At 53.2% G+C, this 25,042-nt stretch overlaps 10 protein-coding genes across 10 annotated transcripts; 7 read left to right on the top strand and 3 right to left on the bottom strand.

Moving 5' to 3' along the window:
• Nucleotides 1-224: 224 nt before the first annotated feature.
• On the top strand, nt 225-896 carry CABS01_09036 (uncharacterized protein; the record flags this gene model as incomplete). Its single annotated transcript, XM_060542394.1, has 1 exon — nt 225-896. One exon carries the CDS (start codon nt 225-227, stop codon nt 894-896), a length of 672 nt encoding a protein of 223 aa, XP_060400675.1.
• Nucleotides 897-1,687: 791 nt separating this feature from the next.
• On the top strand, nt 1,688-2,438 carry CABS01_09035 (uncharacterized protein; the record flags this gene model as incomplete). Its single annotated transcript, XM_060542393.1, has 2 exons — nt 1,688-1,907; nt 2,044-2,438. The coding sequence occupies 2 exons, from the start codon at nt 1,688-1,690 to the stop codon at nt 2,436-2,438; spliced, it is 615 nt and encodes a 204-aa protein (XP_060400674.1).
• A 1,416-nt stretch (nt 2,439-3,854) lies between these two features.
• CABS01_09034 (uncharacterized protein) lies at nt 3,855-4,625 on the top strand (the record flags this gene model as incomplete). Its single annotated transcript, XM_060542392.1, has 1 exon — nt 3,855-4,625. One exon carries the CDS (start codon nt 3,855-3,857, stop codon nt 4,623-4,625), a length of 771 nt encoding a protein of 256 aa, XP_060400673.1.
• A 1,719-nt stretch (nt 4,626-6,344) lies between these two features.
• CABS01_09033 (uncharacterized protein) lies at nt 6,345-8,911 on the bottom strand (the record flags this gene model as incomplete). Its single annotated transcript, XM_060542391.1, has 4 exons — nt 6,345-7,693; nt 8,069-8,349; nt 8,605-8,708; nt 8,888-8,911. The coding sequence occupies 4 exons, from the start codon at nt 8,909-8,911 to the stop codon at nt 6,345-6,347; spliced, it is 1,758 nt and encodes a 585-aa protein (XP_060400672.1).
• Nucleotides 8,912-9,883: 972 nt separating this feature from the next.
• Nucleotides 9,884-10,162, top strand: CABS01_09032 (uncharacterized protein; the record flags this gene model as incomplete). Its single annotated transcript, XM_060542390.1, has 2 exons — nt 9,884-9,983; nt 10,038-10,162. 2 exons carry the CDS (start codon nt 9,884-9,886, stop codon nt 10,160-10,162), a joined length of 225 nt encoding a protein of 74 aa, XP_060400671.1.
• A 3,570-nt stretch (nt 10,163-13,732) lies between these two features.
• Nucleotides 13,733-15,592, bottom strand: CABS01_09031 (uncharacterized protein; the record flags this gene model as incomplete). Its single annotated transcript, XM_060542389.1, has 5 exons — nt 13,733-14,031; nt 14,203-14,783; nt 14,851-15,032; nt 15,098-15,168; nt 15,250-15,592. Coding segments are annotated over 5 exons (1,476 nt in total), but the record flags the coding sequence as incomplete, so codon positions are not given.
• A 2,060-nt stretch (nt 15,593-17,652) lies between these two features.
• Nucleotides 17,653-18,821, top strand: CABS01_09030 (GDSL-like Lipase/Acylhydrolase; the record flags this gene model as incomplete). Its single annotated transcript, XM_060542388.1, has 4 exons — nt 17,653-17,667; nt 17,925-18,018; nt 18,089-18,213; nt 18,276-18,821. The coding sequence occupies 4 exons, from the start codon at nt 17,653-17,655 to the stop codon at nt 18,819-18,821; spliced, it is 780 nt and encodes a 259-aa protein (XP_060400669.1).
• A 196-nt stretch (nt 18,822-19,017) lies between these two features.
• On the bottom strand, nt 19,018-20,696 carry CABS01_09029 (major facilitator superfamily transporter; the record flags this gene model as incomplete). Its single annotated transcript, XM_060542387.1, has 3 exons — nt 19,018-19,041; nt 19,098-19,526; nt 19,578-20,696. 3 exons carry the CDS (start codon nt 20,694-20,696, stop codon nt 19,018-19,020), a joined length of 1,572 nt encoding a protein of 523 aa, XP_060400668.1.
• A 1,108-nt stretch (nt 20,697-21,804) lies between these two features.
• On the top strand, nt 21,805-22,077 carry CABS01_09028 (uncharacterized protein; the record flags this gene model as incomplete). The annotated part of the gene is made up of 1 exon (XM_060542386.1): nt 21,805-22,077. The coding sequence occupies one exon, from the start codon at nt 21,805-21,807 to the stop codon at nt 22,075-22,077; it is 273 nt and encodes a 90-aa protein (XP_060400667.1).
• A 740-nt stretch (nt 22,078-22,817) lies between these two features.
• On the top strand, nt 22,818-24,282 carry CABS01_09027 (amidohydrolase; the record flags this gene model as incomplete). Its single annotated transcript, XM_060542385.1, has 2 exons — nt 22,818-23,199; nt 23,261-24,282. 2 exons carry the CDS (start codon nt 22,818-22,820, stop codon nt 24,280-24,282), a joined length of 1,404 nt encoding a protein of 467 aa, XP_060400666.1.
• Nucleotides 24,283-25,042: the final 760 nt, after the last annotated feature.

Raw genomic sequence — 25,042 nt, 5'->3', positions numbered from 1 at the left:
TCCATTCATCATCGACTCTAGCTTTTCGAATATTCATTACAGAATAAAGAAAACTTCCGCAACAGCGAAGACCACCTGCCATCGAATACTTGTTCATCCTCATCCGCCGCTAATGTCCGTCGTCTGGGATATCGCCTTCCTCTGCAGCCTCGTCATCACCATCGAGATACTGCTCAACTCGCTCATAACGATCAAAACACTCTCTACAAAGAAGCGTGTCCACTATGTCGACGAGCAGTAGCCCTCTCGCTCTCGGTACCTCTGCTGATACTCCTGCGAATACCGCCACAAACGCGGACGCTCCTCCAGATCGAGAGCCTTCGCCCCTGTTCCTCAAGCTACTCGGGATCTACATCATGGCATCTAACCTCTGGATGGCCATCAAGGATTTCCTCTCAGATAGGAACATATGGAAGCGGCAACCCGTGGTAGAGAGACACCCCAATTACGAGAAACTTATGGATCTCGCTCAGCGACACGAGTATCTGCAGTGTCATAGACAGCGGAAGATTGCCAAGGAAAATCACCACGGCGATTACTTCCAGCATCGGGTGTTCACCCCTGAGGATGACAGGAAGATGTGGAAGACTCTCTTACTACCTACCATCGAGAGTAAAGAGGAGAAGGAGAAGAGGGAGAGGGAGGAGGAGTCAAAGTATCTTGTTGACTTGATTGTTCAGATGCCTGTCCTGGATAGACCTTGCACTGGGGATGAACGAGCCAAGGCTGATGAGCAAGTCGAGGCTGATGGACGGCCCGAGGTAAACGAGCAAGTCGAGGAAGACGAACAGGACAAGGAAGACGAGCAGGCCAAGCCCGATGAACTTGACCCACACGACTGGACAGTGGAGGGTGTACTTGCAACCGTCGATTATGAGGCATTGGGCTTGCAGTGAGAGGCGGTGGAGGGTTTCGGAGGCTCACATGCGACGCCATTATCCAAGACAGAAGAATAAGGTGGCCACATAATCTGTCTTCCTTAGTATCCAATACAACCCTTCCTCCTTCCAATTTACTACCACAGAGACGAATTGAAAGAGAAATTTGTATCTCCAGGAAAATATTTTGGATACAATGACTCCCAAACATCGTGATGAGAAAAAACATGCCAGGACTCAGGATGGTCAGAACGTCAACCTTAGCATCGAGAAGATATATACCAAGTCTGCTCAAAGCAATAATCAAGTGCATTGATGATTTACAATCACACCAAATACAAAGTTTATCCCAAGTCCCCATCGCACCTGCCTTTGTCTTACACCAGGTGAGAGAGAGGAGGGCAACTTCCGTCGACCATGCAATTGCCAACAAAGAGGGAAGACAGAGACAGGAAATTTCTCAACTTCACCTTCCCAAAATAATTCACCACCCGACGACTCTTCAGCCTCACCTTTTGGGCCCACCTTCTTTCACATCCTCCATCCCTCTCCCAAAAATTCCAACTTGCCGTCGCAACTTCTCCCGCCGCACCTTACCATTCACTTTCCCACCCAATACAACACCTTTTCCGCAAGCTTTGCTACCTTGATCGCCAAACACGGCAAATAGCGAGTTGATCATTTTTTCTCTACCAGCATCGTACAGCTATTGGGCCTGTCGACATTTTTGCTTTTTTGCTTTTTGGGATCACTGAACCCTTCCTGCAGCTTCTGCTCCTCCACAGAGGTGAAAGGAAGGTAACTGGAAGATGAACATGAATCCCGTCATCATCGAAGTAACGACAGCGCCCCCATTGGAGCTCGCAACGGATCCCACGATGGAGCTGGTCGAGTTCAAATGGGGCAGCAGCGGTGGCGGCAGCGTATCATCGTCGTCTTCTGCACCTAAGCCGAAGCGGTCTTGCCTCAAGAACAAGTCAACCGACCCGAATCACAAGTACCTTGGCAGTGATTCCCCTGGCTACTTCTGTTTGTTGCTTCCTATTCCTTAGTCGTCTTTCCCTGCTTTTGCTCTTCTGCACGCCTCATTCACTTTGTCCATCCTCCACTTGTTTCGCTGCATGAATCAAAAGGCTGTTGACTAATTGCGCTTTCCCTTTCACAGACAAAGGCTCCTGGCACGAAGAAATCGGCTTTGTGAAAAAGTTTTTTCGCAAATATCACCACAGGGGACAGATGACAGCATACAGAGACCGAGTTCATGCAGAGACTGTCGAGGCAGAGCTTGCCAGGAGCAACAGCAAAGACGCGGACGTCCCCGTGAGCAACTACACCATTACCAAGCCCACCGTTCGTTTCTCAGAGCCCTTGGAGATCACGTACTACTGCTACGAACCCGAAGAGGCCATGGTCGAGTATCCTGGCTACATGACGTCCAACAGGCGCGCGTGGGCCGAGGTCTCGTTTCAGCCGGGCCACCAGATCAAGCTGGATGGGGTCCGAATGTGGTATCACTTTCGTAAGCGGAAGAATGAAATGTTCTACTTCGGGGAGGGATAGCTTTGGAATAATTGCTCGGATTTGTTTCTCTGGTCAGCTTTTTGGGTGGAAGGCGTTTGGGCTACGACGGGATGTTGTTTTTTGGGCCAAGTGGTGTCTGTCTCCTCAGCGAGGAAACAGTCTTTGGGTTTTGGCGTGATACATACGCGGTGATACCCCTTTCAGATATGAAATGGCTGGTTGGAGAAGAAATTTCCAAGTCGCTTGCTTTGTGTGAAAAGTTCCATCTTCCCTAGTGTTCGAGGACTCAAGTCCTGCTGCTATGCTACATCGACCTCGCGTGAACCGAGCCGTCGTGACTGTGGAATGAGGTAGGCATGAAACCAAGGTACATCCCGATGATTCATGGAGATGCCAACGCCGAGAACCTAGAAGGAGAAGGCGCGTCCTGGTCTCGCATCTTTCACACCTGCCTCGAGACTGATGCCAGGCCTTCATATACCCCGTCAGGTCCATTCCTGTCACCAACGGCAGCAGGCGCCTCACAGGCCTGTGAGGTCAGGTCAAACTGCCGTTTGGCGGGATGGTTACGGGCGAGCCTGTTCAACTGGCTTAGCCTACGCTAGGATCTAGGTTCGAGTCCCAGCTTGAGCACCAGAGATGTAGCCCCCATTCGCCACCGGGGGGGTGAACTCTTTTGCTTTTTGGTTTTTTTGGCAATTTGATTACTTATATGAGGCGGGACGGCTAGCTATTCCGCGTGGAAATTAGACTTGTCTCCAGCCACGGAGCGGTCAGTGGTGTTGAGGACAACTTGGTGACCATTGCCAAGGCTGTGTGGCGTGTGGCTCTGAGGCTGTGCCGGTTCAGACCGATCGTGAACTTGTATGGTGTGGTGAGACAAAGTTCGTCATGTCTTCAATGCATCCGAGGTGGCGCACCCATTACGATTCTGGGGGAAATAGGCTCCTGTATGACAGATTACCCCATTCGGGGATACAGCCGCATTCCACGTATCACAAACGAGGCTTTCTCACGACGGTGGTCACGAGGCAGGACCTCAGCCTTTCTCATGTTTCATTCCCCAGGCGATCTCCTCTTCTCCGCACAAGGGGGTTCAGTGGCTCAAGAATCACGACATGTGATGATATGTTACACATCGTGATTCCGACTGTCATTGGGTCGTGCTGATGTTGCCTCGTTTGTAGCGCTCGCCCTGTTGCGCGGGTAAGGAGGCTCACGATGCGGGGTTTAGCCATCTCCGAATGGTCCAGTTGGATGTATGTGAGGTGGTGAGAGGTGACAGCCTGCTTGCAATCTCTCTAAGCAGCGACGGAATTCCTCTATAACACGCTTACCCGAACTCACATGCTTGGTTGTTGCGAAACGTTTCATTTAGTAGACCTCAGTACACGAAGCAAACACATCTTTAAAAAGAAAAGAAAACGGAAGCTCGAGGAAGCTCGAGACCTCACGATGGACATGAACGATAAGATGGAACTCCTCAAAGTTCGTCCACTCATCTCATTATCACGCTCATATCCGATGCTCCAACGCCTCACTCGCTCTGCTCGTCCAACACAAAACAGGCATCTTTCTCTCACGACTCGCAAATCTCGCGTTTGCTTGCAACACCAACAAGAAACAAGTCCACTCCGTTCGCCAGCAGAACTGAATTTCAGAAAGCAATTCACCCGACGTGTAGAAGAAGCTCAGCAAACGCTCACAATCACTGACTTACCACCCGAACTCCACCACAGCATCATCGACTTTCTCGACCCCATCGATAGTACGTGTCTCGGGTTGGCAAGCCGCTACTTCTATACCCTTCATCGACGACGACATGGCACTGTCCAGCTCGCCACGAGACGTCCGAGGCCGGACCACCGAGAATGGGCACGGAGGTCAGCATCCGCTTTGTCGGCCTTCAAGTCCATCGACGCAACAACGGCGATGACTGTGACTGACCCTACGGACGATGCCACGCTGGCAAACGAGCAACCGATATCCCATCCGCAGCCGCGACCACCCTCCTGCTGCGCAAAGTGTGGGCTCGAGCGCTGTGAACTACAGAGACATATCCGAGACTGGTTTCCTCCAGACCACGAATACTGCACCATCTCTGAGAAGTACGTGAGATTAGGCCTTCACAGAGAGAAAGAAGAGTTCTGTCACAGACGCTCGCCTAGAAATTCCAGCTGGTGTGGGAAACATCATCCACGATCCGTGGCCAAGAAAGTGGCCTGAGAAGCCATGGGACCGGGTAATATGACCACTGCTCAGCTACCGAAAAGGATGGGGTAAAAGATGATCTGGGTGGTATAGGAGAGGAGCACCCCTGGTTTACGCAACTTTGTGTCGTAAGAAAGAGTAATAAAGTTCAGACTCGAAAAGCTTATCTCAACTCACGTATGAATGAGACGGGACTCATCCGAGCTTCACCCACTCTCAATTCACCCCTCAATACAGTTGAATATGAATTAACTGACTCGTTGTATTCCCCCTTTGGGGCAGCATCTCCCTGCCGCATACCCGTTGATCGCATGAACTCCCGGTTCGGTTCGTGATGAGTTACAATCCGTCTTCGCGGTTCCCCGATTTCCGCTGAACTTGATTCAACATGGCTAAAAAAAAACGCAATCTCGAGTACAGAGTCTTAGGCAATCGCGGCCGAATCGCTAGGAGCCTGGGGTGAGTGCGAGTTAGGAGTCGCCAAGGAGCCGTATCTCTTAGTCAACTTGCCTCCTAGTTGCTGCTCACGAGCAAACCCTCAAAAGTAGGTTGAAGTGTTGCACGGTAAACGAGCATCTCATCAACGTCATGTCACGTAGGGATGCCAAGACTTTGGAAAAGTTCGAGAAGCAAGCAACGCCGCAGGCCAGCAGAGGCCAGGAACCCACAGCTTCCCGCGCCCCCCGGAGTTGGAGAAGTGGCAACTCCGGGTCCCCGGATTTATCCCCTCCCTCTATTACCTGGGATTCCAAGTACTCGCCGAGTCATTGTGTCTTTACATCAATTACCCGATTCGATGCGAAGGCGGTAAAGAACCCGGGGTCGAGCCAATCATGTCGAGTCGGACGGCTGGATCTGGAGTGATGGGCTATGCTTCGCAAGGATACTACGATGTCGCTCGAGACGAGGGGGGAGGCGGGAGGGAGAGCGGGACTGGGAAGTCTATTACAAATGGTGCGTTTACAGACGCTGTACGAGATGTAATGGTCCAAGACTTCTATTGAGAGAGAATCTCAGGATAGACTTATCGGTTGAGAGTCAAGAGCACACTTCTCTCCAGCGCATCGAGTCGCGGAGGCGCGACCGAGGCCGACAATAAGTCCCTGTTTCCACTTGTTTCTCCCCACCGGGCAAGTGATCTTCGTTTTGAAGTGGATGTGCTCATTGTATAGAGTGTGGCAATGTAGATCAACTCGAGTCATGGAACCTGTACCGTCAACCTTGTTGATTGACATACTGCTATTTGTTCTTATTGACGTGAACAAACGCATCGGTTCTCTGCCCTCTTTGACCTTGAAGCGCGCGGACAAAGAAACTGGTCATGGCTGGAAACAAAGAATTACGAGATGATGAGTTTGAAAATGAACGGTTTGTGGCTTGTGATTTTGTTGAATAAAGTAGAGTAAGGTAAGGTATGTATCTGTTGATGCCAACAGTGATGGCGCCAATTTAACATTTTGACCCAGAAAGGTCGTTTTTTCTCGAGCATGTTTCCGCGCCAGCGAGTAGATACGATACAAATGCCTATAGTCTTGGGCCAAGTAGAGTCTTCTAAAATCTTAATCCTCGTCGCTATGATCGAAGCAGGGCAGTCCACGCTCATGGTAATAATATGCAAAAAAGAAGAGAAGAAGAATAAGGTGGGAAAGGGAGGGATGCCATTGCGCTTTGCCCTCTCGGACCGGCAGGAAACACAAACATGAACTCTTTTCAAACCCATGACTCGTCCCTCTTTCACTGCTCCCTCCCCGAAAACTCGTAGCCCTCCATCCAGCCGGCAAGCTGATCCAACTCACAGCTGCCGCAGCGCAGCAGCAGACGTTGGGTGTACGGGACCTGTACCGCGGCTGCCGACGATGATTTATCCTGTTTGTCGTCCGCCTGGACCAAATCCGCGAACCGGGCATCGCTAAGGTAGTCCTTGACACGCATCTCCTCGGCCGGCAACGAAAACAGGCTGGCGTTCTGCCTCGTCACCTCCTCGATGCTGACGTTGTGTTCCCGCTCAATCATCCGCTTCCCGATGTAGTGCAGCTCATGTCCCTCGCCCAGCGTCACGGGCTCCCGCCTTCCCATGGCGAGTTCCCACGCAATGAGCCACGCCTGGTACCGTATATCGAGCCAGCGGCATTTAACAATCACAAACTCGACAAGGGAGAGGAAACTCGGTTTAAAATCGAATTGGAAATCGTCCGGCGTCTCGGGTGGCACGTCCGGGCAGCTGTCGAGGATCAACCGCGCGAGCACGACGATGCGCGCGAAATTCTCCTTGAAGCAGTCGTACACAGACTCGTCGTGGGACCGGCAGACGCTGATGCAGATCTTGGCCGCCTGGTACTTCATCTCCGTCTCGGCGCAGATGAGACCCTGATGCTTCGGCAGGGGACGGTCGCCGTCGGCGTCTTTGCGGGGGTTCTCGACAAAGGCGAGGAAGGCGGCGTGCCAGCGGTCGAGCGAGACGCAGATGTGTTTTTGCTCCTCGGACATGACGGGGCCCTTTGAGGCGAGGCGGGAGTCGGTCTGCGATCCGGGGTCGGCGGAGCGGATGTAGCGGATGGCGTCGAGGAGGATCGGGTCGACGGCGCGTTTGGGGAGGTAGATGCTACTGCTCTTGTCAAAGGGGCCAAGGTTGTACCTGGATCCCAGCCCGCCGAGGCTTCCTACGCCGCCGCCGCCGGTGCCGCCGCCGTGTTGGAGGTTGAGTGAGGGGAAGCCCGGTTTGTCGTAGTAGCAGAGCTGGATGATGCTGAGGCGGTGGAATTTCGGGACGATTTCGTCGAGGGTGTCTTGTTCCAGCTCGTCGTAGTCTACGTTATTGAGGATGTTGATGCCGCTGGCGAGGTGCTGCATGGCGGCGTCGAAGCTCTTGCGGAGGAATTCCGTGGCGATGAAGAGGATGCAGCAGGAGAGGACGACGTCCACGTCGTTTGGCTGCGTCATGTCGTCGTCGGGGTCGTCGCCGCCGGCTTGGCTTTGGGGTGATGTGAAGGGGTTCGTCGGCGTGAGGGTGTCTTGCCGGTCTGGTTCTGCGAGCTCTGGTATGCTCGAGATGCCTGGCGTCATAGCTGCCGGGGATTGGATTGCTGATGACGGTCCGGCGGAGGACAGGCTCGGGGATGAACGGTTGCTGGGTGATCCGAAGGACCTGCTACTGTCGTTTCGTATCGTCGTCGTCGTCGTCGAAGTCGTCCTAGTGGTGGTAGTTGTTCCTAACGTCGTCTGGACATCCTCAAACCCCCTCTCCGGCGCGACCTTGTTGGCCATCAACCGCAACGCCTTGCCATAATGCTCGTCGGCCTGCGGATTCCCTCTCCCTCCATCGGCAGTCGTTGCCGTCGCCGCTGTCGTCGTCGCCGACTTTATCGTCGCTCCTTGGATCGAGTTACTCGGGGGTCCTCGCTGCGGGAAAAGACTGCCAATGGCAGCCATGGCATGCCTCACGGCGGGCTCCGACTTACTCAGGCGCGGCACGAGGTCGGACCAGAACTTGTTTTCAAAGTTCTGCGGCAGGTTGGGGGCGACGTCCCGGGCAAAGTACTCCACGGTGGCCTGGTCCGATTCGAATTCCCAGCCCGCCCTGGCCTGCGCGAGCGCGTCTCTCAGCCTCGTAGTGCGCGAGCGGGCGCGGGCGATGGCCCGGTTGCTGGGGACGACGACGGCGTAGCCCTCGCATTTGCGGCCGGTGCTGGTGCAGCGCGCGCACGCCGGTTTTGCTTCATCGCACTTTACCTTGCGTGACCTATTTGAATGGGAGAAGAGAGAGAAGTAAGAATGGCGAAAATGACTGAATGACGGAGGGAGGGAGGTGTTCCTTTTTCTTCTTGAGGACGGGATTGTGAATGTGGGAACGGAGACGGAGACGGAGGGTGAGGCCCGGTGACCGCTCGGTCACACACGCACATCACACACTCTCACATACAACACATTCTACAACGCGCGCACACGGTACGGCACACCTTACACACACCATATACATGTATACCACCGTACATACGCAACCGGAGACGGGGCCGCTCGTCCAGTCTCGTCTCGGCAGCCGGCCCCGGTTGAAAACTCCAGCCCCGGAGACAATCCGGAGACCGGCCGGAAGTCATCCGACTTTTTGAGGGATATAACACGTTCCGCCCGAGGCTGGGATTTCGGGCTGAAGCCAAGGCAGCGCCGCGCAGCAGCCACCCTCCAGATCGCCGATCAAGAAAGAAAAAGTCAAAGTGAAAAAAGAGGAAATATAGTACGAGAAAAGAAACTCACTTGCAAGTTAAACAACCTGTGCGAACCTTTGGCTGGCCCTTCCGTGTCATTATGCCTGTTCCGCTTTGCTCTGCTCTGGTCTGGACTCTACCGTCCCGCGTGTGCTTGCTCCAGCTGGCAGGCGGGAAGGTTGAGAAGGTAAAAAAAAACCCGGACCCAGGTCCGAGTACCCGCACAAAGCACGTTCGACAGCTCGCGGCAAATGCGTGCGGGATTTGGGTGTGTGTGTGTGCGCGTGTGGTGCAGGAAGTTTCCGAAGACCCGGAGGCTGCGGCTGCGGCTGGGGGCCTGGCGGGAAAAAAGAGGAGGAGAACGAGGGTGACGGGAGGCAAGGCTACTCTCTTCTGAAGATCTAGAAGGAAAAAGGGATAAGGGACAAAGAAAAAAAACCAAGAGAGCAGTAAGTTGTTGCGTTTCAAGTTTTGGAGGGGCAGAAAATCAGCCGCGCCGATGAGGCCAGGCAGACTAGACGCAAGATGCAGGTCGCAAGGACGCAACTGGCCGAGGCTGAAGGATGGGTGAGATTGGTTCGTGTTTGTCTTGTCTGTCTGTCTCTGTCTATAGGCTACTTGCTTAGTTTTTCCTCTCCTCTGCCTCTTTCTTGTTCTCCTCCTCGTTCTTCTTCTTCTCTTTTTGTCTGCCCGCCCCCTTCCCCTCCGCCCTCCGGCCCCTCTCCCCCTCGACTAAAAGGTGACTGAGCAGCAAATTCCTGCCTGCGGCACTGCCTGGTCTGGCATGGTCTGGTTTCTTACCTACCTAGGTAATTCTGGTTCTGGTTCTGCTTCACCGTTCTGCTTCCTACGCGCAAGGCACAGGCACAGGCGCAGGCGCAGTGCGCGGCGTGGGTGGGCGGCGCGGGTTGCGGTGTCACTCTTGTTCCCCTGTCTCTCCCTGCGTCCAGTCGACTACCTACAAAGTATTCTTTTTGGCTCTTCTCTGCTTGCGACTTGTCCTCAATTTGGGTCAAATTTGGGTGCAAATTTGGGGGCCGCCGCGGCCACCACCGCCGCACCACCAACAAGATGCGTTTCTTTACCAAATTGAATTCTTCGGGCTTCTCCCCTCCCCTGCACAGCTGCAGTTGTCACCTGAGGAGGACCTGGTACGCCTGTGCTTCTTATGGCCGATCCAACAGGGCGCTAATTTTTTTGGTCACTTGGACTTGGCGTCGAGAAGACCGGGGGGAGGGAGGGGGGCGTGTAGTGTACCGTCGGGTGTTGATGAGATTGATGACCCAAGAAGGGAATGCGAGCGCGGCTGTGCCATGTTCAAGTTGTGTCTGTTGGACGGGGGTGGGATGATGACGGTTATGCAAAAAGGACTTTTGTCCATAATTATCTCTTGTGCCTCTTACTGTGCCGTATTTCTACGGATTACTCTTCTTCATCATCGTCTCACTCTTTCTACTCATCTAAGTTATAGAGAGAGTCAAGTACAGATACTCGAATCTTGACATCGACACTTTGGGGGGAACCGAAAACCTCCGCCCGTTGCCGTCCGCCTAACAAATCAGACGATTTGATTGTCACGAGCTAAATTGTTAGGGCTCGGATAATGACATGAGCAACTAGCGTCTCTGGATTCGTCTGGATTCTAGGCCCTGTCAATGGCTCATGCTTCATGGTGTCGGGCTTCAGCTACGTCTGACAGCTGACCAATGAGACGTTTCTAAACCGAGACAATGGAAAAAGGAGATGAATGCAGAAACAATGCTCGCATTCTGCGCAACCAACCCTGGCCCCCCCGTCCACCCGTCCACCGGTGCGTTGCGGCGTTGGGCGGCGTTGCCTGTGCCGGCGAGCTATTTCGCGAAGACACCACGTTTCCGAACACCAAACATGCCTAAACTCATGGATGATGGGAGGGGGCTTCAGGCTTGTCAGGGAAGAGGGGAGACTAGGTAGGAGGGGCCGTCAAATGCGACGGATCATCGGCAGATGACTTCCCAAGCGCCTCCCTTTTGAAACATTTGTCGAAATATCGTTTCTTCTCTGACAGAGAAACTGCCGTAAACCTGGCATGCCTTGTCTAGTCTCGGGTGACACCGTGACTAGTTACAGATGATCCGCCATACTCGGTACACAGTAGGAAAAAAACGGCCTTTGGAACTTGATAGAATGGGATCAGCATTGGGGAATGTTTCACTCCAATCAAAAGAATTGACCCAATAAGCTCAACCATAGACATTCGCACCAGCTGTGAAAACAACAGACAAGGGTCGGTTTTTGTGCCTGTAGCCCATAGATATAGCGTATCTCGCAAGCTGCGCGCTTCTCCCCTCCAAAATAGGAGTGCTCGGTAAGAAACCACATGAAAAAAGACCTAGGCTAAATCCGCCGATCTGAGCTTCAATCGCCGACTCACACACCCCCCAAAATAGTCCAATCCTCGCGAATCCCATCTTCTCAAAATACTTGACACACCGGGGACCATTGGTCTGTGTTTCTCGGTTGACCCGAGTGGTGTCGGTGTCGGAAATTGGTAAATGAAATGGCTAGTGAGCCGAGGCAACTTCGCACTTTGATGAATAAGATCCCAGCAGCCGGTTTAGTCTGCCCAGGCAGGCGAATTACGTGAGAGAGAAACTCGAGCAAAGGCCACCTTTGCATCCCGATTAATTTCCAAAGAATCAAAACAAAGGAGAAACCATTTCCCACGGTCGAATCCTGATTCCTTTCGCAAGAATCTGTCAGCTCGTAACTGCGTAAGCACACTGATGGATTGTGCTGCAAGTGTACAAGTCATCAAAGAGGGAGTTGGAAGGAATGCAATTTGTCAACATGCCGAAGCCACAAGCGTCACTATGTTTGAGACAATTCCAGATATCATTTACCGACCGGTCTAACGCCAAAAATGGCTTGGCATGGGTATTGGGAAAACCCAAAAGTACATATAGAAACGAGCCCCTTGCTGTCTCTGGATAGCCGGCGGGATATCTCGACTTTTGTCACCAGACGTTGGAGCCTAGACGTCGCGAGTCGTAACCGCGATATTCGCTGCCCACTACCCTCTACAGCCTTTTCAAACATAGCCCACAATTTCGAGAGTGTCTTCAACAATCAAAAATCCAAGACCGGCCTTGCTAGCTCAATCGGTAGAGCGTGAGACTCTTAATCTCAAGGTTGCGGGTTCGACCCCCGCGTGAGGCTCAAATCCTCACCGCGATTGACCAAGTCATTCTTCGGGCATATCTTTTGGTGGTTTTGATCACTTTTATCGAAATTGACAGAGCTTCGGGCACTTTTGTTTGACTTTTTGACCTTACGCTTTTGGCTCTTCTGCGTTGACGGCTTTGGACTTATGCACACGCCACTCGTCTGAACTAAAGTTGGAGAAACTCTAAGTTGGCCTTGAACTTAGAACCAAACGGGTATCGAACTATCGATGCAATGATTGGTCTCTGCACGATGCTCATCCATCTCATCTAGATAGTCCGAAAACGGCTGACAGACCAGGAGATTTAGAAGCTTGCTGTGGAATGGCCAAGTCGAGACCTGCAAGAATAATGTAGTCAAAGCGCTCGCTGGAAACTTCTCTCCATGGTCTGCGAAAGAAGTGTCTCATTAAAACAGTGTTTTCTTCAACGTGTCTAGACTCATCTCTTTCATCGACACATTCTCCTCCCCGCGTCACATTGGCAGTAAGGGGCTCGCAATCTTTCGTCTTCCACCTTCTCCGTCATGGTCGTCCAGAGCGATGGCTGGTGGGTTAAAGAAGCCCAGGCATCTCTCTGCCTTCAACATGGACGAAGATGGGTAGACATGGAAGCTCAAGGCTTCCTATTTCGTCGAGAGATATAGAAGAGACTCCATCGGGATGGTACCTAAACTCCTTGCTCAAAACTTGAACACTTCACTTCACTCCATACTAACATGCATCAAGCTCTTCCTTGCTGATTTCCTTTCTAACACAACGACATGAACCACGAACCACGAACCACCAAAGCCATGCCGAAATTCGAGATCCTCAATCTGCCGTCAGAAGTACTCCTGGAGATATATCAACACCTAGCAGCACCGATGCAAGACGCGTCCTCAGAACACTTGTACTGGTATTATTTCTCCATCTACAGCAGCGGCGTCATGCAAAGACCAAAGCTGGCCGAAGTCCTCGCGTGTGGTGCACCCCTTGCTTGACTGATGCGGACGTGCAGAGCCATGCACTCGATGGCGGGCCACGAACTCTGCTCGTGCTACTACGACATGTTACCTGCAGCAGTCTTGCCAGACCTGTGTCTTTTGTTGGACATTCGAGTCCCTGAACGATTCTTTCGTCATCACCCGCTACCTGGGTAGAGCTTGAAAGATATAGAGAAGGACATCGCTGCCACTCTGAAAGGTTTGGATATTGCGAACAGGTTATGCATGCGTGTAGACGTTCACAACGACGTAACTACAGACATGAAGTGGTCGGATGAATAGCCTTGACGAAGAATGGACCACCAACGCCGCAAACCGCCTCGTTGTCTTTCTCAACTAGAACAATTATCGTTTACCTTAGAATGCGGACCGCAAGACCGCATTTCCACATTCACTGCCCACCTCCTCCTCGACTAAGGTACCTCCCCGTTTTGACCAGCCTCAACGTCAGTCTAATCCATCCATAGAAACCCGCCCTTCCAGCGTTCAAGACCAACGAAACTACACATAGCTTTTATACCGAAACCAAACACCCAATCACCCGTCTCGGGTCGATCGAGAACCGGAGCTCGCCAATCCACAACCATAATCAACATCGTGCCCCTTCTTGCCCGTTCACGAAACGTTTTCCTTCCGAATTCCAAGGGATGTTCGTCTCGAACACCTCCGTCACCTCTTCATCCTGCTCTACGGACCGCTGTCAGTCACAACTTCGATCTCAGGGTGAGGAAATTACTGCGGGGGGATTACTATCAATAACCTTGACGAATTAAGCACCGAGAACTTGGAGAGTTTGACGGTCTCGCGCGCAGAAGACTGTTTCGACGAGCTAATAAGAACGAGTCTGCCAGAGTTGTGCCGCGAGCTGATGGCTGGGCGGTTCAAGAACTTGGACGACGTTGAGATCTTGCACCACGCCATCGATGAAGATACACGGTCCAATACAGCGCGCAGCTTCTTGAAGTTGTTCTGGTGGAAGATCCTCAAAGAAGTGTGTACTCGGTGGTTCGAAGGGAAGCTCTCCAGGGTTGCTGATACTCAGATTGTTCAACCACGCGCAGCCCCGCACTTAGTCATAGGCGATCGATGGTCTTCATGAATTCGTTGAGCACTTTTTGCAATTAAGAAATAATAGACCTTGAACCTGGACTATGTCAAGCCTAGGGTGGTAAAGCCATCATGCTCTGCTCTTCATGAATGACTTGAATGCGTATGCTCATGGATCTCCACCGACTTATTCCCCGAAGCCGTCCCCCTCGACTCAAACATCGTCAATCCATGCTCCTCAATATCATCCTCCCGCCCCACCCCCGTACCTAACGACCGATGCTTCTTCCTCTTCATCCCCGAGCTCCCAATCGTCTGAATCGAACTATGCACCTTGGGCGTCTGATCCTTACCTCCACCCGTGAACAGCCTCCTCAGCGTCGGCGCGCACCCGCACACAATCGCCAGATTCGCCTCGAGCGCGGTCCACACCCAGATATTGAAGCCGTCCCATGTCAGGTCGTAAGAAGGGTCCTCCACATACAAAACTTCGACGCGGATGACCCAGTACGTTCGCATGATGCCCGCGAGCACGACGACGGTGCCGAGGCCAAAGAGGATGATGAGGCTGATGCGCTGGTTGAGGGGCATCTGGAGGCGGAAGAGGGTCGGCATCGGGAGGAGGTACACGGCGACGTCGGTGAGGACGTTTGTGATGCCTTGACCTGCTAGTGGCGGCCATTCGGGGATGCAGTTTCCCCAGTCGGCGAAGAGGGTCCAGTAGTGCCATATCGGCCTGTAGTTGAAGTGTCTGTCAGTCTTTTTGCTATCCGAATGGGTCCAGGGTGAGAGTGTTTGCTTACATGCACTGCGTCCAGAGCACAATGAGAAAGACCCAGACGAGGGTGAAGACAAGACCGCCAGTCACCCAAGTAAGCCGTTGGAACCATGTCCCCGGTGCCGCGAGCCTCAGATAGCTGGCAAGAATTGAGAGCTTGGACAAGCCGGAGGCGAACAGGAAAAGAGTCTGCGCAGCCATGGAGATCTATCATAAATCAAACGTTAGAGTTACGCCTCTAAAGCCAATATCACGCCGAAATGAAAACGTACCTGTCGGCTTTGCTTGATCAGTGACAGTGGAACATCCCATACATGCAGGTTCCAGCCGTATAGTTCAGTGGCTAATCGCAGATTGTTAGCCTCGAGGTTCCTTATTGCCTTTGACATTGCCTTTGACAGCTTCAGATGAGGGCGAGCCGTACCGAGAATGACGCAAATCGTGACGCCAATGCAGAATACCATGCCAGCAACCATAAGCCAGTCATCCCACCAGGTCTGTCGAATCTTGACAATCCTAATGTACATCCGCAGGCAGAGGCATATCATGGCGATGCCCAAAAAGACCATCTCGATGATGAGCAGCCCCGGCCCCCGATTCTCCGGGTTGATGTAGTTTGGCCGCGGCCAATGGATGAGCACATCGATGGGTGGGATCCTCATCGTGATAGAATCTCCGTTCCTGTCTCGGGCGTTTCCTTGCGATTTTGGATATTGTCGTCGACAGACATAGGCAAAAGGCCTCAAAACCTTCCCCTCGGCCGTAAGTCTTGAGAGCGCCGTTGAAGATCAGTCGACGATTAGTAGTTCAAAGGTTATTCCATAGGAAGTGGCCATAGCTGATACTATTAAACCTCCCCTCGCCAAGCAAACACGCAGCGCTATCCTTCATTGTCACATCGCTTGGAGAAATGTTTTTTTTCTCTTCTCAGGGGCACACGATTCACCTTGTCAGCGTAATAACGCTACGGAGCGGCTCCGCGAAAAAAAAGTGTCAAAGAAACAGTGTGTCTCAGACAGCCGGATGCATCTTCGACAAGGCGCGACGGGATCAGCACTAGGCAGTCCGAACCATGTGTTTTGGGTCGACGCCACACATGGGGCGTCGCGCAATCCTCCAGAAAACCCGAAGATCATGCAATCATAAGGGGGGCTAGCTCTCGATGTGACGCCCAGTCATGCCAGCCTAAGTTGTGCTTAGACCACATCTAGAAATCTAGAATTTCGCGGCCGCATTCGAATCTCCCACATCGCAAAAGAATGACTACAAGGCGGCCGCTGGGCGTCGACCCGGACAAATGGCACGCTTCAATCTTTCTTCCCACCGGGCGGGGCTAGCCTCGAAGGCTTCTTGAACTTGCTCCTCTTGACTTGGTTCCAAAACATTGGGATAAAGCAGCCCGTCCTTTGCTCGTTGTGTACGTAATGGGGTTGGCTTTCTCAATCAACTTGTTGATGTCCAGGTGCTCCCATATCCTCCAGGAATCGGATCACCTTCTACGCCGCGTGGCAGCCCTACCGACAACACCAGTCTAATGACAAACACTCCATGTCCCGGCTCCTGACTCCTGTGTGCCCCAAGCTCGATGAAGATCCCCGCGCGCGTGTGGAGAAAAAGAGAGGCACAGACAAAGATCATCATGTAATGACTTGCAGCTCGGACGCTTAGGTCCAGACTATTGGCAGCTAGCGCGCTGGTTTTATTGGCAGCCCTAAAGCCTTGTGCCTGCCCGAAGTTTTGGGTTGAAGATCATTCTCTAGTACCTTTTTCTTGTTTATTTTTTATGGCAGTCATAGAAAAAGCCGCAGACGAATTCTATTCCCCGTCAGTGACTAGAGGGGTTTGAATCTCACATACGCTTCTTTGGAGTATTCGAGAGTCGAGGCCGATGAGTCGAGTGGTGCCACGTACCGCAGCATAAGATGCGGTCTCAACAGAGTCTTCCCCCATCTCGAGCAGGAGCAGAATTCAGGATTTGGAGAAATTCTTCTCCTTTTCCAAGACACCGATTGCGCTCCCGGTTCCCCGGCCTACTTCAGGGTCTGGTCGAGCCTGGCAAGCTTGGGAACGGCTTTAATTCCGACGTGCTGGGTCCACCGTCTAGCTTACTCCTGTCTAAGAAAATGTGAAATGAATCAACTGTCCTATTTGGACCTTCGCGGCGACGCCACATTCCCAGAGGTCCGGCAGGCAGAAGGATGGATCAAGTCCAACTGACTAATTACCCCAGCCTAACCCATTAGGCCCAAGAAAGCTCACCCTGGAACTTGCGCGATTCCAGACATGAGTGAAGAGTGGTACTCACATTGTCTGCTTTCGCGTGGTCGGTTAAATACTAAGGGAACTAGGCAAGTCCAAGCGCGGATGGTCACAATCAGTGGCGACGGGGATATATGGCATCCATACGGAGTACGGCTCACAAAAAGCTTGGCTCGAGAGAGCGGATCAAGACTGGGCTTGGTCTCGGCTTCGGCCCCGAAATGTCGGCCCCATGCTTCGGAGCCTCCTCCGAACGTCAGGGAGAAATTGCTCGGCTACCCAGGTGCTCAAAGTAATGCAGGTCATGCATTGCACGTCACCTAGTGGCGTTTTCCCGGACTGGGGGATACTTTTTCCATCTCAAACTACTAATTGTTCAACCGATTAAAAGTGCTTGTGATCATTTTCTTGTCCTACAGAATCTCACATTCAGTGTGATACATCCCCTTCAATACCGGAGCGAAGAGCAATGAGGAATCCAAAACCATGTGTGGTGTTTGCCATGAGTACAGAAATCTGTGCACTGGAAGAAACAAACAAAAAAGCAAACGCAACTAGGCCAATCATAATGGACGGATATGAGGTTTTACCCCACAAACCTTGAGCGACTTAATCGGGCACCTTTTGGCATCCCATCAGCTTCACCTCCTCATCCAAGGTCAGCGTCTGCTTCAAGTGACGATAGCCTCACAAAGGCTGATATCTGTGTTTGTTAACTCTCTCTCAACAGCTGATTCCGTCTACCGGCTCTGAGCACCCCAATATGCCGGCGAGTCCTCACTACAATGCTCATCTTTCAAGACCAGCCCCCGCAATGCTAACATAGCCTCACTCACACAGCTTTACAATCAAGTCGTCCTTTTTGGAGATTCACTCTTCCAATTGTCCTGCACGCCTCAAGATGTCTTCTCCTTTCAGGCTGCCCTTCAAGACTGTAAGATGGCTTTTCATCATCCATTTTTCAAGCTGGCGGGCAGTCCAATGCTGAAACAAACAACGAGCAGTCTGTATGAGGCGTCTCGATGTCATCAATAGAGGCTTCTCAGGCTACAACACGGCCAACGCTCTAGGAGTTCTCCCATACCTCTTCCCACCACCTTCGACAACAACGCCTAAGATAGACTACATCGTGCGTCAAAACAGTCCTTGAGCCTCCCAGACATCTCCATCAGCGATATTAATCTCTTTCAGCTAATCCTCCTCGGCGCCAACGACGCCTGCCTCCCAATCCCCACAAACAGCCAGCAAATCGCCCTAGACCAATACAAACAAAACCTCAAAGCCATCCTCACCCACCCCACCATCCAAGCTCACAGCCCCAAGATCCTGCTCGTGAACCCCCCTCCCCTCGACGAGATCCGCATGCTCGAGCGCGATCTCGAAAAGGGCCACGGCCAGGCGTCGCGCAACGCGGCCGTGAGCAAGACGTACTCGGACGCGGCGCTCGCCGTGGCATCCGAGGTGCCCGGCGTCGTGCCGATCGACCTCTACGGCGCCGTCATGCGGCGGGCTGAGCAGATGACGATCGGGTTTAGTCGGAGTAGTCTCCCACTTGGGAGCCCCGGAGGTGAGCGGGGTGGGCTGGAGGTTTTGGTGCCGGATGGGCTGCATTTGGGGGGTGAAGGATATAGAGTGCTGTTTGAGTTGGTGAAGCCTCACATTGGGCCGTTTGACGAGTCGAGAGAGGATTACCGGCTTCCGGATTGGAAGATTCTTAACCCTGGTAGTTTGGGTTGAAGTGGTAGAGGGGCGCAGTAGTACTAGAGAAGTCTCTCCGTATGGAATTCGTTTAGAAGATTTAAACATTAAGACTTTGACATTAGACTACGACAAACTCAGCTTCAATACTCATGAATCACACCGAGCAGTCCCCTTGTGCGTCACTTCAACATGGGATCCCCTCAATCACTAATGCCTAGTTGTTCGTCCTCATTCAAAGAACATATCGGAACATGGGCTACGCTTAGTTAGCAAGTCACTCAGCAATCGATCCAAACACCAGGCAATACTCACATTAGCTTTATCCGTCACGTCTTCGAACCCAAGCACCTCACCCTCTCTCTGCATCTCCTTGACCTCCTCCTCAGACTTACCCTCCAGCATCCGATCACGCTTCTTATTCTCCAACACATAGATGAAGCGCAGAATCTGGTTCAGGACTAGGTTGAGAATAAACCCGCACAGCATGGCCACGATGCCGCTGTGGTACGCGGGTGCCTCGGTGCTCTTGAAGAACTGCGGGCCGGCAATCTGCCCGACGCAGTAGCACACAAAGACCCAGCCCGAGGCAACAGATCTCTTCGTGCTGCCGGCGATATTGGTCGAGAGCAGGCCGAGGATGACCATGAAGCCGACGGGGTAGGAGCCAAGTAGCCAGACGCCGACGAGGCGGCCCCATTTGTTGTCTGCGTGGAGCTGGTTGATGAGGCAGGTTCCGATGATCTGATTCAAAAGTCAGCGAAATATCAACCAGTAGGACCGGCTAGAGCATACCGGAGGGATCATGGCAACGGTGCCGACGTGCAGTCTCGAACTCTTAATCTTGCTGCTCAAAAACCCGGCTCCAAGCTGCGTGACAACCTGTACGGTAGAAAGCGGCAGGTTCATAAGCGTCGTGTTGAGGGGACTGAATCCAAGCCCCTGAATAATCAACGACCCAAACGCCAATCCGCCCGACGCAATCGCATTCACAAACGAAATCAGCCCCAAAATAACAACTGCCGGGTCCTTCGCCGCTTCAAACACCTGCGCCTTGACAAACGTCCTGCTCCGTCCCGTACCAGTCTGATTCTCCGCCACGCGCTGCACAGCAACGACCTTCTCCCTCTCCGTCAGCCACGTCACCTTTGCGGGCCCGTCCGGCACGAGAATTGTAAACACGACGCCCCAGACGACGGTCATGGCGCCCAGGATCAGGAAGATGTACTTCCACGGCGACAGCGAGCCCGTGATGTGCCCGATGCCGTACGCGAGCAGCGTGCCCACAAAGCTTCCGACACCCAGGAACGAAACCCACAGCGCCGAGCGGCCGGCCTGCTCCTGTCTCGTCCACCACATTCCCGTGACGGCCACGAAGCCAGGCGATATGGTCGCCTCCGTGACACCCAGTAGGAACCGAACCGACGCCAGCCCCGCAAAGGAACTACACGCCGCAGTGGTCATTAGAATCATACCCCAGAGGACGATATTCACGCCCAGGAACTTGGCGACGGGGAACCGTTGGAGGATAGCGACGCCGGGGTACTCCGCGACAAGATACCCAAAGTAGAAGATGGAGCTGGCCCAGCTGTACTGCTGCCCGACGAGCTTGTTGTCCTTGATGATGCCGTAGACGGAGCTGTACCCCAAAGAAGTCTTGTCGATGAACTGCAGGGCGTAGGTGATGCAGAGGAAGGGGAGGATGCGCCTGTCGAGCTTGGCGAGGATGGAGCGGGACTCGGCGGCGTCGAGGGGCGCGGAGTCGAGGGCTGAGGCGGCGAGGGCGCCGGTTTCGTCGGTGATGTGGTGCTTTGAGGGGATGGCGTCTTCATCTAGGGGGCCGGTGGTGGCGGGGACGATATCCGCGAGGACCCGCTTCTCCGGGTCGGAGCCCGGGGTTTCGGTGGGTGCCATGACGGAGTGCCTTGCACTGTAAGGAGGAGGGGGAGTTTGTCAGGGACTAGAGAGAACTTGTGGGTTTACCGAGTCCCAGGTTCTTGGGTCGTATTAGTGTATTGGCACGAGGATCCGGAAAAGAGAGTTTTCTCCTCCTTTTTGAGGTTCTTGGGAGCCCACGACTTCTTTTATCAATGGAACGTTGAACGAAGGCCGCGGGCTGGAGTCATTGGAGCGTGTGGGTCTTGTTCATCGGAGTGGATCCGACAATCGGCAATTCCATGTTATTTTCCCCAATGGTCTTATCTCGCTCGGGTGATTTCTTCCACTCGCCAGCCCCTCATCTTCACGTAGTGTGATGCCAGCGGCAGAATGGTTGCAGAATGGTTCATGGATCTGCTGACATGGATAAGGTCTCGTCGGACTTTGATCGCCCGTTTGCAGCTTGAGCCCCAATGTGAACTCAACACTTTCGAGTGGAACACTGGTTCGCCAGCTTGCTGGATAAACTCACCTAATAACGTATGCCCTACGAGATACACCTTAAGATGCGAGATGCTCGTCTTTTCCCAACGGCCTTTCGTCCGTGTCTGATTTGTGGTCGTAATGCTTTCTTCCCTCGGAAAACTTGAACCTCTCCATACGGAGTATCCAAAGCGCAACCGGCGCACACTACGGGACCAAGACAGCCGATAACACTGGGTCGATAAGAACATGGGTCCGGCCAACGGGTAGCTATCTCCTGCGGGGAACAGCCGGTCCTCCACTTCCAGACTCCAAGCAGTCGCCGCCTTTACCCGGCGCACCATGCCAGTTTGCATAACGATGCATAATCCCTCCCAACAGACCAAATGAGGAAGCTCCCAAAAGACCATCACTGGTGAGCCATGAGGCGTTAGACGGCCAAGCGCCTTGGCAAGACGGTTGGTCTTGTCAGCCTCATCTCAAGAGGACCGCGTGTCTTTATCGTCGTCTTCATCCAAATTCATTCACGTTTGCGGATCAGCGAGCACAACTCCCATTCATCCAATCTCACGAAGAAAGGTGAGTGTACCCTAGCATCGCTCAAGCAGGTCGATCTTCGAGTCTATCTAACCACCTCTCTCAGACCCCAACCACAACCAAAATGGCCAAGCAAAAATCAACGCCAGCCGCCTCGCCCGCCGCAGGAGCGCAAGTAGATGAGGCATCGCAAACCTCGCAGACCTCGCAGCAGGCGCAGGTCGCGGAAACATCGCCGGCGGAGAGGATACTAGCGCTTCTCATGCCCCCTCCTTGGGCGCGCCGCCTTATATTTGTCGCCCTAATCTTCTACATCACCCCGTTCCTGCTCACGCACTGGATCGAGACGTCGGCGAAATTGATTAGGATGATACGGACGTTGACTGGCCAGAGATGATTCTTCATTCAGGGGGTGAAGAGATGCCGGGTTAGGTTGCTGGGGTTCATGGAAGTGGGTTGAAGAGCTCTGCGGTCAGCAGGAAACTGCGCATTCATTCCGGTTGAAAAGAGGTTCCAGAATTTTGGGGTTTTAAGATGGAGGCATCGGAACTGCCAATACTTAATGGAAGCAAACTCGTCTTATTATGAGCTTATCTGAAGCAAAGTCATAACAAAGAACCAAGCGACCGTCTGAGACATGCAATCAAGCAGAGTTCACAAAGTACATTAGAAACACCAAGACACCTATATTTGAGCGAGATTTCATGTACCTCGCAATCGCTTCGATACATGAGTGTATTCGTTCCTCCTCTTGTCCCTTACCTATTCTGAGGTACTGTGATATGCGTTGATTTATGCACGACCAGCTTCCAGAGAAGCATAACACAGCGAATACGCTAGCTGGAATAGGCAACTTGCATCGCACGGCATCCGCGGCCTCGGTACAGATAACATCAATCGAAACCCGGCCGGTGGTCGGAGACACGCCGCCGTTCGGAACCGTCTCTTCAGACGGCCCTCACTACGCAACCTCCTCTCGCCGGAACTCACTCACTCACCTACCTCACTCTCATCAGGAACAGTGCATGTTCAACCCAACTACGACGCCTCTCACCCCAATCAAGGGGCACTTCAACCACCGGCTTGATCGACCTCATACTCATCAGCTACAGTGAAACTCACATCAACTCTTTCAAAATGGGTACATCAGAAGACGACTTCGTTCTCGTCTCCCACGCAGGCACCCACCCCACATGCACCTCAACCTCACCTTGCTCATTAGCCCCAGCCTCATCCTCCCCATCCTCCTCATCATCACCACCACCACCGCCTTTCCTCGATGAAATCTCCTCCATCGTAACAGACCTCGCCGACGCACTATGGCCCGTCAACAAAACCATCCACGATAACCCGGAACTCGGCTACCGCGAGTTCATTGCCCACGACACCCTAGTGGCCTTCATGCGCACTCAGCCAGGATGGGAAGTCACCCCCTCAGCCTACGGCATGAAAACCGCCTGGGTTGCCGTCTGGGAAAGCGGAAAGAAGGGACCAGTTGTGTCGTTTAATGTCGAGATGGGTAAGACCTCTCCCCCTCCTCCTCCTCCTCCTTCTGCTCCCTAACTAACACCTCCCAACAGACTGCCTCCCAGGAATAGGCCACGCCTGCGGCCACAACCTGATAGCAACAGCCTCCCTAACAGGAGCCCTCGCAACCTCAACCCTCCTCGCCCGCCACGCCCTCCCCGGCAAACTCATCCTCTACGGCACCCCCGCAGAAGAAGGCGGCGGCGGCAAAATCGCCCTCCTCAAAGCCGGCGCCTACAACCCCTCCACCTGTCCCGGCGCCGGCTCCCCCTCCCGCGCACCAGACATCAACCTCATCTCCCACCCGGGCATCGTCCCCTCCACGGCCCTGATGCGCACCTCGGCCTACACCTCCCTCCGCCTCGAATATTTCGGCCGCGAGGCCCACGCCGCAGCGAACCCGTGGCTCGGCATCAACGCGCTCGACGCGCTGGTGGTGGCGTATACTTCGATTTCCGTGCTGAGACAGCAGACGAGGCCGGGGGACGTGATCCAGTGTAACATCTCCGACGGCGGCGCGCGGCCAAACATCATCCACGCGTACGCGGCGGCGAACTTCGTGGTGAGGTCGGATACGCAGCCGCGGCTCTCCGAGCTTTTGAAAAAGGTGCAGAAATGCTTCGCTGCGGGGGCGGAGGCCACGGGGGCGACGTTCAAAGTTACGTTTACGGGCGCGTATAAAGATCATGTGCCGAATCGTGTGCTGGGGCGTTCGTATACGCGATACTTCAACGCGTTACTGGGCTCTGGCGGCGACGGAGACGGTGACGACGACGCTCCGATCCCGACGGACGAAGACGTGGATGAGATTCGCGGGCGGACGATGGCGAGTACGGATCAGGGGGATATCAGCTACGCCATGCCCTCCCTCAGCGTCGGCTTCGCGATTCCGCCTGGGAAGGGAGGTCAGGGCCCGCATAACCCGGAGTTTGCGGAGGCGGCGGGGACGAGGGTTGCGTTTGAGAGGAGTTTGCGCGTTGGAAAGGGGCTGGCTGGTGTTGCGGTTGAGGTTTTGACCAAGGAGGGTATGGTGGACGAGGTGAAGGCTGCTTGGAGGAGGGATATGGGGGTATGATGGGGGGGGTCTTTGAGATGGAAGGAGAATAGCGAAAAGGAGTAGCTAAGGTATACAGCTGAGGTTTTGTGGTATATACCGAGGTCGTTTGAAAATATATTCGTGTACGTACTTCTGAGTACTCACCTTACATACCTAACCCAATAACAGATCGAATCATCCTCTAGCCTTTATCCATGACCTCATGTCCTCATGATTCAACAACAAACACCGGACCACTTGGTCGAGGGGTAGGGCTGTAGAGGCCCCGGTTACATGGTGAAGACTCCCATCTATTTCGGGGTCCATGTTCGAACCCTCGATCGGTCCATTCTTTTTTCCATATTTTGCTTTCTTACTTTCTGAGATGATGTCTGATCCTCTTTCCACGATCACACAAGTGAGATTTGTGAGCAAGTTTCTGGAGACTTGTCCTCGTATCATAGCGTACACACACAAAGGTGTATATCCATCTACTCGCCTGTATCATATCTTTCAGCCTCTCCTTTACCCCCACATCATCACAAGTTTAAAGCCCCCCCGCAAAGCATCAGCACATCTTCTTGTGTATAGTAAATGATCAAGGTGAAAGAAATCATGATTGTACAAGGTCCTAGTACATCCCAACCCGTAGGTATAATAATACACGCCCAAAACTCCCCATCATAGTCAAGACACCCCGATATCAAAACATATCTCATAGTCATACCAACTGCTTCTCTTCCTCCATCCCTCCCATTCCTGGGTAGACCTAGAGGGGCAGACGACCTCAGACCTTCAG

This window comes from Colletotrichum abscissum, assembly GCF_030869225.1.
Source record: "Colletotrichum abscissum strain IMI 504890 chromosome Unknown Scaffold_21.1, whole genome shotgun sequence".
Classification (NCBI taxonomy): domain Eukaryota; kingdom Fungi; phylum Ascomycota; class Sordariomycetes; order Glomerellales; family Glomerellaceae; genus Colletotrichum; species Colletotrichum abscissum.
This window is presented reverse-complemented; position numbering and strand designations above follow the sequence as displayed.